The sequence below is a fragment of the Seriola aureovittata genome, chromosome 5 (assembly GCF_021018895.1).
Source record: "Seriola aureovittata isolate HTS-2021-v1 ecotype China chromosome 5, ASM2101889v1, whole genome shotgun sequence".
NCBI classification, from domain to species: domain Eukaryota; kingdom Metazoa; phylum Chordata; class Actinopteri; order Carangiformes; family Carangidae; genus Seriola; species Seriola aureovittata.
This window is the reverse complement of record NC_079368.1, coordinates 13498763-13514855: the sequence shown is the minus strand read 5'-3', so window position 1 is coordinate 13514855 and position 16093 is coordinate 13498763. Positions and strand designations below refer to the sequence as shown.

Below are 16093 nucleotides of genomic sequence, written 5' to 3'. Positions count from 1 at the left end.
GCTGGCCGTCTTTCCTTTATCACTGATGTCATTATCGACCCTTGTAAACATCTCTGAGGCTGCGAGGAGCTGTATAATATGTGAGGTGAAGCCGCGGGCTGATGCACTGTCAGATACACATACAGAGCTGAAAATGATAGTCGCTTTGGTGCTGGAGACTCACTTCTCCCACCACTATCTCAGTTGGTTCAACGACACTTGGGGGAGATAAGGCAGATGGACTGAACACAGAGGAGAGGGAAGGGTAGAGAGACACAGAGGAAGATTTAAAAACCACGGCTTTAAATGAAGAGGAGACTATGTCATGGTATTTTCTATCTTTGCATCTATAGTGTGTAAAAATAGAACCTGAAATCCACAGATTTTGCGATCTTTAACACCAAATGGTCCAATGCTTGTATTTTGCAATTGCAGAGATTAAAGAATAGGTTGGAGTTAGAAAATTGTCAGAATTGTTGATACAAAGACTCATCAATCAGAGGCCACAGCAAGAACTAATGAGAAGTCACTTTGGGTGTCTCATCTTGCAGTCATGCTAGTGCTAGAGGGCCAGACACAGGAGACAGCATAAGATAAGGATATGGGTGTCTACAACAGCAAAAATACACCGGGGTTAGTTGGGGTCAAAGAGATAACTTGCTGGTCTGATTGTGTCAGCATTCTCGCTTTGCCCTCCTGGTCTCCCTCCGTAGTCCTGCCGCCACTTCTACAGTTCAATCTCTGGATCAGTCACTATAATCCCTTTCACATGTGACCTGTAAGGTTGCCGCTGTGTAAAGCGTAACAGCGTTTCTATAACTTTCCACTCAGATGGGTCAGGGAAGACTGGATGTATAAGAACACATTGTCCAATGTGCAAAACTGATTGACATGATAGACTGATTCCATCCCAGTGTCTTGTGTTTCCATAATATCAACTCTGACACCCGTTTTCTGGGTGAAGCTGCATGTGTGAAAGCACAGAGAGACTGCTATAGACAAATAACATATGCTCCTGACTAAGCCCCTTATTTTCATAATCAATAATAATAACTGCAGTCAAACCAGAAATTACTCTCTTGCATCCTGCAGCTCTGTTTGAGCTTGTTCTCATTCTTACACTGTCTTGTCTTCCCCTGCCCTCAGTTAACCTCTCCCCTCCACTCTGCACTCATGCCTTCCTCTTTGCCCCTGCCCGCTGCAGAGCAGCAAGGCGTGCATATGTCAACATCACATAAACACTCCACCTCGGCATGTCCAAACACGCATGTGACATGACTCAGCGTAACAGGACAGTGGAAAACACATTCCTCGGAGACCAGAGGGCTGAGCGCAACAGGCCAGTGAGAGAGGAAGGAAGATGATAAGAGACATAGAGAGGAATGTAGAAAGACAGAGAACAGGGGACAGAGATAGACCGAGGGAATGAAGAAGAGAAAAAAAAACTGCTGATGCGAAAGAGCGAGTAGGAAGCGGTGTAGAGAGTAAGGAGGGAAAAGAAGGGGAGGGGAAAATAGGAGAAAAGGAGCGAGTGATTGTAATGTTTTTCTGGAGAAAGCCAGCGAAGTAGAATATAAGCAGCCCAGCATACAGTTATTGTTCAACACAGCAAATTTCCCTTGTTTTTTTTTTTTTTTCAAACTGTTGGATAACATGACAGCCATTTCCATCTCTGCTAAACCTATGGAAATTCCCCTTCTTTTTCTCCCTTCAGCCGCTCTTCACTCAGCTTGCTCTTCATTGCCATGGCAATGATGTTACAGTGAGTCACCTCCGCATCTCCCTCCTCCTCAACACAGCCAAGAAGGAACATGGGAGTGTGTGAGAGAGAGACATAGACAGAGAGAAAGAGAGAGAGAGGGAGGGAGGGAGCGAGAGAGAGAGAGTGAGAGAGAGGAGGAGAGAGCGCTCTGTTTCCCTGGAAACAGACTGGGGGTCTCCCCAACCCCCATTGGTTCTCAACTGGTTGGAGTCAGCTTGTTACCCACAACGCTTGGAGCCAACAGAGTCTCTGTTTCTAGGTTGTCTCTGTCCTCTCTGTTTTGCTGTCTCTTCATATGCATGCACACACAGGTACTGGTCAGAATCCATTTCACGCCACTGAATCATGCCTTCTCAGGTTTGTCTTATACTCCATAATCAGATAATAAAACATCAGTCCCCAACAGCATCTTAGAGAGTTTTCTTTTCTTTTCTTTTTTGTAATTATTGCAGTCGGGAATGGCTGAATTTGCAGACGCTTTTCTGAACAAATGTGATGCAGTTTGCAGCATGTCTTGGATTATTTCCAGACAAATAAAAGTAATGTTCAAATATCATAAGCCTGAGGGGGAAAAAAACTGAAATAGTGTAAGGAAATAACTAATAATCAGTATATAATTTGTTCCAGTATGCGGTGAAATTATCTTCAAAAGAAGTAATGCAGCTGGTGGTAATTGTAACAATATGTAACAAAGGCTTAGAAAAACAAGTTATAGCTGGTTCAGCTCAGGTTAGAAAAGTTTTGCTGAGATTTGAATTGGTAGAGCTTGTTAGGAGGCAGCTCTGCCTGAGAAGACAACTTCAGGGGAAAGAAAATGAAGTTGGACTGTTGAGGTGGAATATTTACTTTATCTGATCTGGACTCTGAAGAGTGGCTCTCATTGGGATTACTATATTTAGAAAAGGTTAGTGATTAGTAAACTAAATTGTAAGAATTCTTTCAATTTGACGAATTAGTATGAAAGAGACTGAAAACACAAAAAACAACGATTATACCTGTTAGATCACTAGATGATAATTATGTATATAATCTTGCGCAGAAAGTGGACACAAAACAGAAAAGCAAAACGGAGAGGGTCTATTCTCTGGGGAGCATAAACGTGATCAGTGAATTTCATGGCAATCTGCCCGTTGCGTTTTATTATTTCCTCGGTACAAGTGGAAATTCAAGCAAGAAAAGGTCGACACATACTGCCATCCCTGCACTGCTAGAAAGAAATGAAACATTAATAATTAACAATTTCAACATTACAGCATTTTCTATTGCAACTTTCATGGCAAGTGCTGTGTGTTATTGTGTTATTAAGATTGCAGAACATTGGTACCAGTAAAAAAACAGAACCAACCAGGCTGAATCAGGGGTAAAGCCCCATTATATGAGTAAAACTGTGCTTGTTTAAAAGAAGGCCACAACCCCCCCCCCCCCCCCAAAAAAAAAAAAAAAAACATGTCAATGGTCAAATGAATGAATGAGTGTCCTTCTGTTCAGTGTAACAGTCCACATGTACAGTGTACACTACATGTTTCTCATTGCAGACAGGAAACGTTTTCAGTTAAACCCCGCGGTCACCACACCTTCCTGTCCTTCAGCTTCACACAGACAGCGCAGCACATTATGTGTGCACTATGTGTGTTTCCACAGATATTAAATACTGAGAGTGCATCAGGATGCAAATGAATAAAGCAGCCCTGTGTGTTATTACATTTCTACAAATATGTGTATCCTTAATAAAGACAGAATGTGTGTGCTGCTGTTAAATTGAGCGGCGTGGGTACATTTCCATGCAAGAGTGAGAGAGTGTGAATGTAAGATCTGGCAGCGTCAGATGGAGCATTTTTATCAAAGGGGGTTGCTCTTGGCACTGCCTCTTGATCTCTTCTTCCCCTCTAACTGCCGAGTGCCTGCTATCTCCCACAGTGATGCCACACAATGATACCAGACTCCCTGTGCTATAATACTTGCCTGTAACGCTGCTGCCTATCTACAGTGCATTCGATGTTTGCTGCTCACTCTCCAGTTCATCCATCTGTCAATCTCTTTGTTAATTTGAACCAAATTAGCTTTGTGCAGGCAGCCGGCAGAGGCCACTGACACAAGCTTTTATTTGCAGTTTCACCAATACACAAAATTTTGCCAAGTAATAAAATCTTAAAACAGTGGTTCCCAACCTGGGGAGGTGTTCCCAGATAAATCTGAGGGGTTTAATGAGAGCATTAAAAGGGATAAGACAGAAAAATATATACTGCTGAAACACAACACAACTTTTCTTTTCTTGTGAAATTCTGGCCACTTTGCATTCTTCTTCCATCTAGAAATAAAACAACCTGAGAAGGAAATATCACCCTTTGCTTGAAATGCTCTCAAGTTGTGTGTCCACACTGTGGCCATGACATGCGAGATGTCACAAGCCGAAATGATAAGTCGATCAAAAAGATTGGCTGTTTTATTTGTTGTAAGTGAATTGAATATTTTTCTGCACTTTTTCCTCTGTGGCGGTGAGAGCTCAATGCACTGCAACTTACACTTACTGGAAGAAAACACATACACATCCATTGCATTCAAGGTGCAGAGCATTGAGCTTTCTTGGCCACCGTACCTTTCACTTTTTTCTGACATTTAATGAATTGATTAACGTCTTTGTAAGGGGTCAACTAAAGGTAAGGTGAATTTGTTTTGGGTTTTTTGGGGTTTTTTTGCATTACGCAGCAGCCACACACATTCTCTGAATTTTTTGGGATATTTATTGGTAGAAATGTTCGCCAGCTAGTCTGTCTGTCTGTCTGTCTGTCTGAATTCCTGAAGTTTTTCAAAATTAATGTCCATCCTTGACTTGTCTCCCAGTGAGGCTGCATGCCTGGCCTTTTCTGCATATGTGGCCTGTCCCTTTAATACTCGTCTATTCGTCTTCTGGCCCACTTACTAGCAGTTGGGCTTTCCTCTTTAAGAATCCATCACACATTCACACAGTGATGAGACAGACACATGGGGCTAAAAGCCTGATCACAGTGTGACAATGGTAACTGTTCAAGCTATTGCAAAATACTTTCACAACCACCTACAACATTTCAGTTCACAGCATATTTTCAGTCACAATATCGACTTAAAACGAAATACAAAAACAAAAAGGACTAGAAGCAAGGGCTTGCTTCAGTTAAAAAGCACATTCTTATCTGGAGGCTGCACAGCACGACCAGTACAACTGTCGGACGCCGATAATCTCCAGAAATCAGGAGTCAGGTAACGCTCTCTGTGGAGTTGTTTTTTTTTTTCATCACTTCTCCAAAACTCCCCAAATTTTTCAAACTCGTCAGCCCTTCTGGCACCAGTCTGCCTTTCTGGCTCTACACAAATTGTCTCTTCTAGAACTTACAAGAATAATTCACTAAGGGAATTTTGAACATCACGCACCAATGCACTTAACACAATTTATAAGGACACATTTGTATTTCAATTAAATGGACCATTTTTCAGTGCAGCAAACATTTTAAAAGGGTCTAAATGTCATTATGTAGTTGAGGAAATGCTGTTAATATGCTCAATATTGTTTCCACAGGTCTTACAAGCAGTTTCATGCTGCTTGACTCTTTCTCGCGCCACTTTCATCTGCTCATATTTTGTAAAAACATCAAAGAAATTAGTTGGAACAAAAAAGTTTGCAGGCAGAACAGAAACTACCACCAAAACCAAACTACATTCAAAACCATATTTCTCTCCATTTATTATTTAGCTTGAGACATTGCAATATATATTTGTATTATAAACACATATAATGCATATCAATGCATATGCTGTCAGGAAAAGCCTGAAATGATCTGCATGGTTTGACATCTTATTCCTCAAAGACAGAAACACAACAGCAACCGATTTTCGTCTCTAATAAGGCCATTTCCGGGTCAAGCATCAGAATTTAAAAATAACTTGTTTTTATGACTTCATGGCCTCTCACAAATGGAAACTGCTCATTTAGTATCGAGAACACAATTTACAAAGCACTTAACAGAACTGTAAATGGCCTTTCTGATGCCTGAAAAGCCCCGTCTGAGGTTGGAAATCAATAACATTGCATCTCGCTTTGTTCATCATCTTTTCTTTCCCCCTTAACATTAGATTACTGTATTAATGTCCTTGAAGAACATTCTAAGGTCTAGAGATATGATGGACATATACAGTACACAACCTCATGCAAAACATCTTGCACATGTAAACAAACTTAAAGAGAAAAACCCAGCTAAAAGCCAACTGTGTCTACAGCAGGTAGTTTAAACTGGGATAATCGTTCAAATCGAGTCAAAAGCCTTGTCACAGTCCCATCAATTATCAAAGGGAAAAGGGACACAATGATGTGAATGAGCTCCTACATCTCCCCAGCATTAATTAGGACTTCACTCAGTAATTAGCTATCTGAAAATAATTACCATCAAAATGTCTGATTAAAATCTCCATCAGTCTCAAAGTCAGGAGACTGAAAGAGAGGCACCAGCCTCAAATTAAGGCGTGCTACTTTTTCCAACCAAGTCCACCGCAGTTGTCCCCTCATTTTGTTTTAATTGAGTGGCAGATATGTGGGTAGTACCTCTGATTGGATCTGCGAAGCAGTGCAGCGTTGCAACAGTTGATTGAAAGTGACCTTGGTCTAATTACAATTGGTTTAATTATAATTCTCTGATTACATCCCTGCAGGAAGTGTAAGAATAAGACGTTGCTGGTGGCCTCCGCTAATGATGTTAAAATATATTCCGAATGATTTCTGAATTGAAATGATTCTGATAAGATAAGAAGGCAGAAGATACTGTTGTTGTCACCTTAAGAACAATTACATTTAATGACGAATGTGAATGTGTTTTGTTTATTTTTTGGCTTTGAGCCGTGTTTCAGACAAATCAATCAGACAGAAGTGTCTGCCCCTCTTTTTGACCTCCTCTCTTTCTATCCATCTCCACACTTCCTTGTTTTTTCTCCACCTTTCTCCTCTCCATTCTGTCTGCCTCTCAGGTCTGAGGTCGTGCTGCCCTCCAGCTCCTTTCCTCAGAGCCAGGATGACATCATCCCATATAACTGCCTCGTCCTCAGAGTGCCTATTCATCACCCTGATCATCATCGCCAGCATCAGCAGCATCACCAGCATCACCAGCGTATGTGCGCGCGCACACACACACACACACACACAAGCGCAGACACACACACACAAGCGCAGACACACACACACACACACACCTACGGCAGGAGGATAAAAGAAAAGAGAGTCCCAACAGTTCTGCAGGATTGCAAGCCGAAAGGAAAGAGGGAGAGAAACGCAGGGAGGGAGAGAGAGGAGAGGACGGACAATCCTGCTGGGGTAGGCAGAAACCCCTGACCTGTGCTCTTCCAACAATACATCTCAATAAACCACAGTGCAGACAAATCTGATGAGTCAGACTTCAGGCTACAGAGGCAAAACAACAACATAAAAAGCAGGAGAGGGAGGACCCCCCCCCCTCCCCCATGCACCCACCCACCCACACACCCACTCAAACCCACCTTCCCAACTCCACCTCACCACTTCCCGCGAGGAGAGCTGCACTTCCTGTCTCTTAGTCACCAGTTAATCTAAAACTTCATGCGCTCTGGCACAGCTCACTGTATTCCGGTTACTGGATGGTGCATGACTGAATCAACCCATGCCTTGATGTGCAGGAATTACAGCAGTAAAGTGGAGCCACACTGAGAAAACACAACAATAAACCATGTTTCTACCACACGGGCGACTGTGTGCTTGCCCAGTCTGCTCTACAGTGTAATGTGCTCACAATACTTTAGCCAGATATGTGTGTGTGCGCACGTGCAGCATTTTAGAGCTGCTGTTCTCTGGTCGAATACAATAAGCAGGCACTTAATCACACACTTTGAATGTCACAACAAGCATTCAATTAAACACCACTTCAGATAAAGGATTAAACCAGTTTGCAAGGATGTAAAAGTTGCAGCCGTATCGTAACCATCGCGCTCTGGGGTTAAATGTGAGAAAATGTTGACGGTGAGTGAATCCTAAATTGCAACTTTATGATCTAATTGTGCACCAAAATTGTGCACCTGCTCTTTTGATGTCATCTCGAAATCCTTGTTATGAACTATTGTAATGACAAAAAGAGAAACAGCAAGCCACTCTCTGTAAATGTTGACATTTATATTGCTCTTTGCACCGTCTGGTAAGATATAATTCTTCAAAACTGTATAATGCAAACAAACCACAAGGAAGTCGGAAGTAGACAGACACTGGAGCGAGGTGTTGTATTTACACATTGTTTTGATGACAACTGGTCTTACTGTCACTGTGGTATTTTTTGGAAGACAGTCACCAGTTTGTACATGTTTCCTCATCTTTGATCTCAGCTGACCTTAACACTATGGAGACCCAAAGCGCTCAATATTAAATAAATAAAAAATTGCATGAATATATACAGAAAAATGTAAAACATAATTATAATTAATTATAATTTTTTCATTTATTATAAATTAAATATAATTCATTGATTTTATATAATTTTTTAATTCAGTATTGTGAAATGTTATTTCATCTTGCTTTTTTCTAGTTTATCAGGTTATTTGAGGTATTATTTTTTGCCTTTCTACAGTTTTTACTATACATGTACCTTTTCTAAAGTCTGTGTTTTTGACTCGTCCTTGCCACTTGTCATCAAATAGTTTTTATGTCTGAGCGTCTAACAGAGTTAAACTATGTAATATGGCTGTCTGTGCATTCACATCAGAGCAAAACACAAAAATGACCTGCACTTAGGGCTGTCACAATATCAGATTTTCACTACACAATTATTGTGGCCAAAAGAATTCATGATGATAATATCACAAAATCTATAAAAAACATTAAATAATAATAATAATAATAATGCTATCCATCAAATTCATCTTTAACTTTGTTTATTGTATTTTGTGTCTTTTTTGGCAAATGAATGAGACTCAAATATGAGTGTAGAGAGGTGGAGAGAGCCTATAACCATAACTGCAGCATAACTGCAAAAGCATATAAAATGAACTGATTAACAAAAGATCCACAATGTATAACATCTGCCATCACAATATTATCATATGAATATCATTAAAAATACATCTACATCAATATATCATTTTTTAAATATCACAAAATATCACGATTATCATCAATACCGGTCGTGACACAATCTTTTACTGTGAAAAGAAGCAGATGAAATGCAGTTGACAGTTTCATGGTTATATATGTTATATATGTTATATATGTTTATTATTTATTTCATAATTTCTAATCCTTTAATCTAATATTGAACACTTTGGGTTTCCATATGTTACTGCATCTTTCAGAGAAGTGCCATAGTTTCAGAAAGAGCAAGGAAAGCTACTTCAGGGAAAACTCACATAGTCATGAAAGGCCTTGGCCTCACTGGAGTGTTCACATGTGTCTCTTCTCTCTGGAGCTGCACAGTACAGGTCCCAGAAAACACTACAACAAACAGAGAAGGCAGTCAGAGAGGAGAATCATGACAAAAGAGAAACACTGAAGCCTGACAGATAAAACTAACAGTCCATTTTAGCGACAGCGTAATCCTGCATCAAGACAATAAGTGTGATTCTATTATCAATATTGCAATAGATGACTTTAGGTGTTTTAGTGGGTTACAATTTGTAAACAGCAAACTGAAAAAGAGCTGTTGGGAACAATTAATGAGATGATGACAAATAAAAACAGGAGGAGAAGGAGTGAGGATGATCATTTTGTTCAATAATGTCAGAGACGAGAAACAGCATGTAGACGACTGTAACCTGAATCATTACACAGCACAAAGACACTCACCACCACCATGAGTGGAGGAACCCCGGAGGTTCTCCTAATGTGATGTTCTTCTCCCATCGGATCTACACAGACAGACAGAGAGCGAGAGAGAATGAGAAGCTTCAGAAACATATTGAGTATTAAAACATGCCCGACATCTGAATTACCTGCTTTACAAGATTGAAGAGGTTGCAAGGGAATTCCTATAACACATGCCTTTATGTAATTATATAATGATTCTCATGCCATGGATTCATATAAGTGGATAAGTGTGTGCCTGAAAGCCCATCTATTCAAGTATGTGAAAATGTTTCAGTGCAAGTGCATGTGTGTGTATGTGTGTGTGTGTGTGTGTGTGTTCACTGAGTCAGGAAGGTGTTCGGAGTGTGAGGTCAGAGACATGTACCAGCCTGAGGAGCCCAGTCAAACCTTTGTACAACCCACACACCTTTCGCTCTGCTGCTCACCCACATTATGTGTTTCATTCATTCTTTCCTACTTTCTGTTCTTCCTTATTCACCTGTCCAGTCATTGCCGCAGTCAATCATATTTTGTATATAAGAGCTCGGATAGTTTCTTTCTTTCTTTCTCTCTCTTTCAAAACAAAACGTACATTACAAAGTACATTAGGTTGCGTGTTTATCTTCTCTAATGTAATGTTACTTCCAAGGCAATAGGAGCAATTTATACATTATTTTGTGCGACTGCAGTGTGTAGTATTCACCCAGTGTGTGAGAGTTTTGTCCTGGATGTTTTAAGAGTTTACACTAGCACCTCTATCCTGCTCTTTATTGGATTTCACACCCCTGACCAAACCATAGTTAGTCATACTAAAAGTCTTTTCTCTTGTAGCATTAAAAGGGAAACATCTGGACGTGCAGCAGCAGTAACTGCTGAGTTCAGACACTGTTCGACCATCTGACAAGCACTTGGGTTGAAGCGCTCTGACGGCTTAACACCTTGGTCAAGGTCAGTGGCTAACACGAGTGCTGACATCACCCACAGTAGGGATGATTTATGTTTGCACACGATGTCACAGTCTGACCAGCAGCTGTGGGCAGCAGTCTGACTGCTACTATCAGACTATGATGGTATTGTTTAGTCTGCCGCTCCTCTCTATAAACACACTTACATCATCTCTGTCGCTTGGAGTTTTCAAGTGATCTCATGTTCATCTTTTTAATTTCCCTCGCTGAAATGTTTCATATGGGTATAAAAGAAACGAGACTATTGTACCACCTGCTCTACTGGCAGTGTGAATAAGCACCAACATAACAGGAAAAACTGAATCACTTCACTTTCGATCAGACCGTCCTGACCTCAGCTGCAGATCAGACACAGTGACTTTTAGAAGGAATGTCTTGCTTTGAAGTTTCTTTTTCTTTTTCTTTCTTTTTTTTTTTTGGTGGGGGGAACTGCCTCTTTTTGTTTATCCCACATGCTTTCACTCTGAGTTAACAGTTCTAGTGAGGACATGTCAGTTAACATTATAGGCAGCCAGCAATTTTCATACACACCGTGACAAAGATGGATTTTCCTCCCTCATCATTGCTCAAGTGGTACAAAAGATGCGGAATGGGCATGACATCCCATCGTTTCTCACATTTAATTGGCTGCAGCTCAGTCCAAACACGATTGCAGACAGTTCAGGTCAGGACACTTTTGAGCGTGCTCTTTTATCCCCCCTTCATCTGGAAAGCGTCAAAAAAAAAAAAAAAAACACAGACTGCGCCCGCATATCCTGTCTTCTTGTGGTCTGCACTGCTGGGAGGTTCATTCATTTACCTACACTATGCTACAGTGAGATCCCTTCAGCATGATTATTGGCAGATGTAGGCTGTGTGTTGCTGCGGGGGGGGGGGTCGCTCTCATAGCACAGAGGCCTGAGATTTACTATTAGCTTTACTTTAATACAGCATTTTCTTTCTACCCATAGATAGATTTTTACCTTTTTATTTTGCCTTGTCGTCCTTGTGCCTCCTTGTGTATTAAGGTTTAAGTGTGTTTTTGTTATTACTGTTTGAGCCATCAGTTAAGTTTGACAGTTTCTTGTTGCCTGCTCTTCTGAGCTGTTTGTCTGTGTCTTTTGGTATTTACGTTTAGGTCTCCAGGTCTGATTCGTGACTCGTCTTTCTGGGCTCTCGCTTCCTGAGCCTGAGGATACACTGTAAACAGATGTGGATGATAAAAAGTGGATAACAGGCCTTTAAAGCCATGTTTTTGCTCCACCCCACTATTCCAGCAAGAGCTACATTACGGTGTAATGCTTACCCTGTGTGCGTGTGTGCGTGCATATGTGTGAATGTGTATTGTATACAAGCGGCTCTGTTTATACTTGTTGCACTCTTAGCTAATGCGTTCCCACACTTGAACATGACACCGCCTATCCTTTTCATCTCTCACATCTGCGGAAGAGAGAGAGCAAGTAGTGTGGCAGAGAGGAAAGGGTGTCAGAGAGACAGAGAGGTGTATGTGTGTGTGTGTGTGTGTGCGCATGTGCACAAAGACACACTAAGTCAGAGTGATGAGAATTGGTGCCAGCTGATGATGTAACCTTTTCCATCCCCCCCTCTCTTTGTTCTCCTCTTCCTCTGGCCGATGTACAACAAGCCTCAAGCCACTGTCTTCTACATTGTAATTTATCGTCATTTAAGGCGAGGCTGCAGAATCAACTGACCTCATTTTCACCCCGTCACCTTTTTACCTCTGCAGAATTAAAGTGAAGACAAGCCCGCATCTCAGAGGAGAGGATTGGAGAGAAAGATCAAGAAAAGAGTGGAAAGAGCGCAAAGAGAGAAAGTAGAAGAATAAAAAAGAAAAGACAAAAATGCGATTGAAGGAGATGGACAGACGTCAGCTCCAGACTGAGCGTTGTAACTCTCCCTGTGCTCCTGCTCCACTCCCACTAAATGCAATGTTAAGAAGCCCTGTTTGCTGCTACTAACCTGTTGGCTCAGCACTGTAAGGCCAGGCTAATTCAATTAGCTGCTACACTTAGTGGAAATATTGCATGAGGGTCAGACCACCCCTCTGACTTTACACAGAGAGTACAAGGCCTGTGCTCCCTCTGACACACAAACAGATACAGCATGACTTACCTCTGAGAGAAAGGTCTGTGCTGACTTCTGTGCTCCTACATGCAGCAGGTACTCGTAAACATACAGAGCTAACCTGCACAGAAAAATAAAGAAGACGGTGGGAGGAAGTGGGTTAGTGTATTCATTAAGATCCAGACTGTCAACAGCAGATGTTCTGTTAGTGAAAAACAGATTAAAAAATATAAGAAAAGGGGAGGAAACCATCTACTATAGTAAGCAGTCTTGGTTTTACAAGCAGACAAAAATTAAGCATGAAATTCCCACATTCACCTCACGTAGCCCCCAGTTTGAACTTTTTTTAGTATGAAGACTTTCTCATGAATGTTTCCTGGTCATCTCTGTCCAACTTCAGGGCCAGAAACTGCAACAACTGCTTTAAAACTTTAGACAATCATACTTCCTACTCCATATTTAAGATGAATCCATTCTTAAAAGAGAGTTTCTCCCAGGATTACCTAAAAATAAAAGATGAAGGAGCCTACGCATGGATACAAATTGCCAAGCAGCTCCAGGACGCAGTGATGTGCAGTGATGTGTGAGGGCGTCACAGTCTGTTACAAATCTCTCCAGAAACGGGAAAAGACGCACAGCAGCTTAGGAACACTAATCGTCTCCCGAATGCCAAACAACAGGCAGGGCAACCTTTTAAGACATCTGAAATTCAGTCAATGTTATGCTTCATCTAAAACCCACCTGTTTGAAGAACAAACAGCGTGGTGATGCTTGGTGGGACTACACTGTGAAACACCTCACCCTCGTGCCGCAGGCTCTCCACAGACTTCCTCCCATGGCTTTGATCGCAGTGAGAATTAATTACAGGCTTGATTTGTTAATCAATTCTCCTCCCAGAGTGTCTGTGCTGGTTCTAACAGCAACTTGGAGAGGGGGGGGGGCTGATGATCCGCTGGTCTATAACTACAAGATAAACACTGATCCACAGGAGATCGATAGCAGATCACACTGACTCCACAAATGGCACCCTAGATTTAGAGAGGAGTCCGGTGTAACAGCAGAGAGTCACTGTACAAGGGCTATGAATAATGACGGGTTTCTCATGGATTGAGCAAAGAAGGCAATTAATTTAAGTTATATCCCTGAGATGCACTGTATGTATTTACCCATACTAGAAAATACATGCCCAATTAGAAGTTGGTGTACTGGGGTATTATGGGACATCCAGTGTGTTAGCAAAATCTTTCCCAATAAATAATTTCTCAAAGCTGATGGTGACCAAAACTCCAAAAGATACAACAGATAGACAGTTTATTATAAACGAGTGTAGCTGGAACTCATGCATATTTGGTGTTTATGCTTTCAAAATGAATTACAAGATTAGTTAATTATGAAAATAGTTCCAGATTTATTTAATGTTAATCGACAAATTGATTCATCGATATAGATGTGATGCAGACACGGAAAACTAAAGTTGAAGCATGACGCAGCAGAAGCTTTGACCTGGAGCTCCATGTGTCTGTGTGTGTTTGTCTTATACATGTTGATGATTATGTATTGTCAGGCGTGAAAGATGGTCACACCGGGACAGCAGCTGTCCCAGAACCCCCGCTGAAAGGTGCTACCAGCCTGCTGTAGCCGATCCACACTCCTCTTACATCGAGGTAAAAATAAACTCCCCAGACAGCCCTGTCTGCCTGTCTGAAGATGATGGACTGCACACCTTTCGGCTTTGCACAAAGGTACTCTGCCCCCCCCCCAAACAACCCCCACTCCTTACCATCCCTCTCCTCCATTTCCATCTCTCTTCTTCATCATTTTCATCCTGAGTCTCCTCCTCTACCTCTCTCTCTCTTTCTCTGTGCCTTTTCTGTCTTGCCTGTGCTCTGCTTTCTTCTTGCCCTCTTTTTGGTAAGAGGCCATGTTTGTTTAATGATGGAAGGATGAAGGGAACCTCTTCCTCCCTATCCCTCCCCTCCCTCTCTCCATCCCCCACTCCGCTCCCCTCCCCTCCTGTGGCCTGGCAGTAATGTTTAACCAAAGAGACAGAGACAGAACGTTTCACAGGGACAAGGTTAACGGAACAATGAGAGGCTTGACAAAACTCTTGACACCTCGACAACTGAACATGAATAAAAGATGCGCTCATTTTTTTTTTTTTTTTCCCTGGCACTGTACAACTCCGAACACTTCTAGAAACAAACTTGCTCAGTCGCTCTTGTTGTGCATCGTTTTTCTGTCAACCTGTTTAAATCTGTCAACTCCCCTGTGAACCCTCACGCCAGCCACGGCAGCATCAGTATGGAACCATTTATTAACACTGAAAGATCTCATGTTTCTGCTGTGAATACATGCACAGCGATGACGCCGAGCCCGATCGGCTGCGTGAACAAATTCATTGTATCAGTGGGAATAAATAAAGAGATGAAAGCTTGTCCTCAGCATGCATTGGCCTGTATCCAGTCAGCTATGTATTACCACGCACACACATAACCACAGCCTCGCCTGGTAGCTGCCTTTGAGGCAGACTGAAAAAATCGACCTATGATTGATTTTGCAGGAGCTCTAAGATGCACCCTTTGGCCCCTGATGTAGAGAAAGGGTCGAAGGAAGTGAAGAAACCATAGAAAGGTGGGCGGATGAGGGCAGCAATGGGGAGAAAGGTGATTCAATAAAAGAAAGAGAAACATTAGGGGATATCAGAGGTGAATAGGTTAATGCAAGTTTTGAAGAAGAGATGAAAAGGAAGGAAAAATGAAGGATGTCTTAATTCATTCACTGCTCCTGACCTTAAACACAACAGCTTAAATGCACAGACGCTTGCAAAAATACACACATAAATCACACTTAAAGCACTCCTCTCTCTCTCTCTCTCTTTTAACACTCACCGACAGTAGGCAGAGTTGAAATGGGACTGATAAGCAGACAGCTAAGCAGCAGATGAAGGCACTTTGTTAGCATTCAGTGTATCTATTGAACTTTAACTCAAAACTACTAATTTCCTCAAAGACGAGTGATAGGCTTTGAAAACACTAAACCCCCTCATACTGCTCTCTCATTGTTCACTTACCACTTGTTCAGCCAAGCCTCCCGCTGATAATAAAGCGCCCAACTATGTGGAACTCATCTGACTGACAGTCAAAATACTGAGCGGAGATAAGGGTTGAGGATTAGAGGACGGTGGGACTGTTCAAGGTTAAAAATCCTCTAAATTTTACACATTAAAGTGAAAGCAAAAAAAAAAGACTCTCTTGTCATTAAATACACTGTCATTTTAAATAATCTCTGAATTAGCATTTGAGGTAAAAGAGCTCAAAGGGAGGCAGCCAATGCATTTATAATGTTTTTGACTCCACATTAGGTCATTCACATTAAAGCTCTTTTGGTGTTTGCCCTTGCTGTCGGACACACACCAGAAAATTGAAGACATTTTTTTATTCCCGGCCTTGTCTGCCCTGGCAATTTGTGTTGTAAATAAGAACCACTTTACATTAATCACAA

The 16093-nt window shown here is 41.6% G+C and overlaps 1 protein-coding gene across 2 annotated transcripts in view; it reads right to left on the bottom strand.

The window, feature by feature from the left end:
* The window catches only part of ssbp2a (single stranded DNA binding protein 2a), a 51767-nt gene that overhangs the window by 17979 nt on the left and 17695 nt on the right, over positions 1-16093 (bottom strand). For both annotated transcript variants that reach the window (XM_056375359.1, XM_056375360.1), the window contains exons 2-4: positions 12641-12713; positions 9564-9625; positions 9128-9212 (exon numbers count right to left, since the gene is read on the bottom strand). In XM_056375359.1, coding sequence (XP_056231334.1) covers positions 9128-9212; positions 9564-9625; positions 12641-12713 — 220 coding nt within the window. The remainder of the gene's footprint in view (positions 1-9127; positions 9213-9563; positions 9626-12640; positions 12714-16093) is intronic.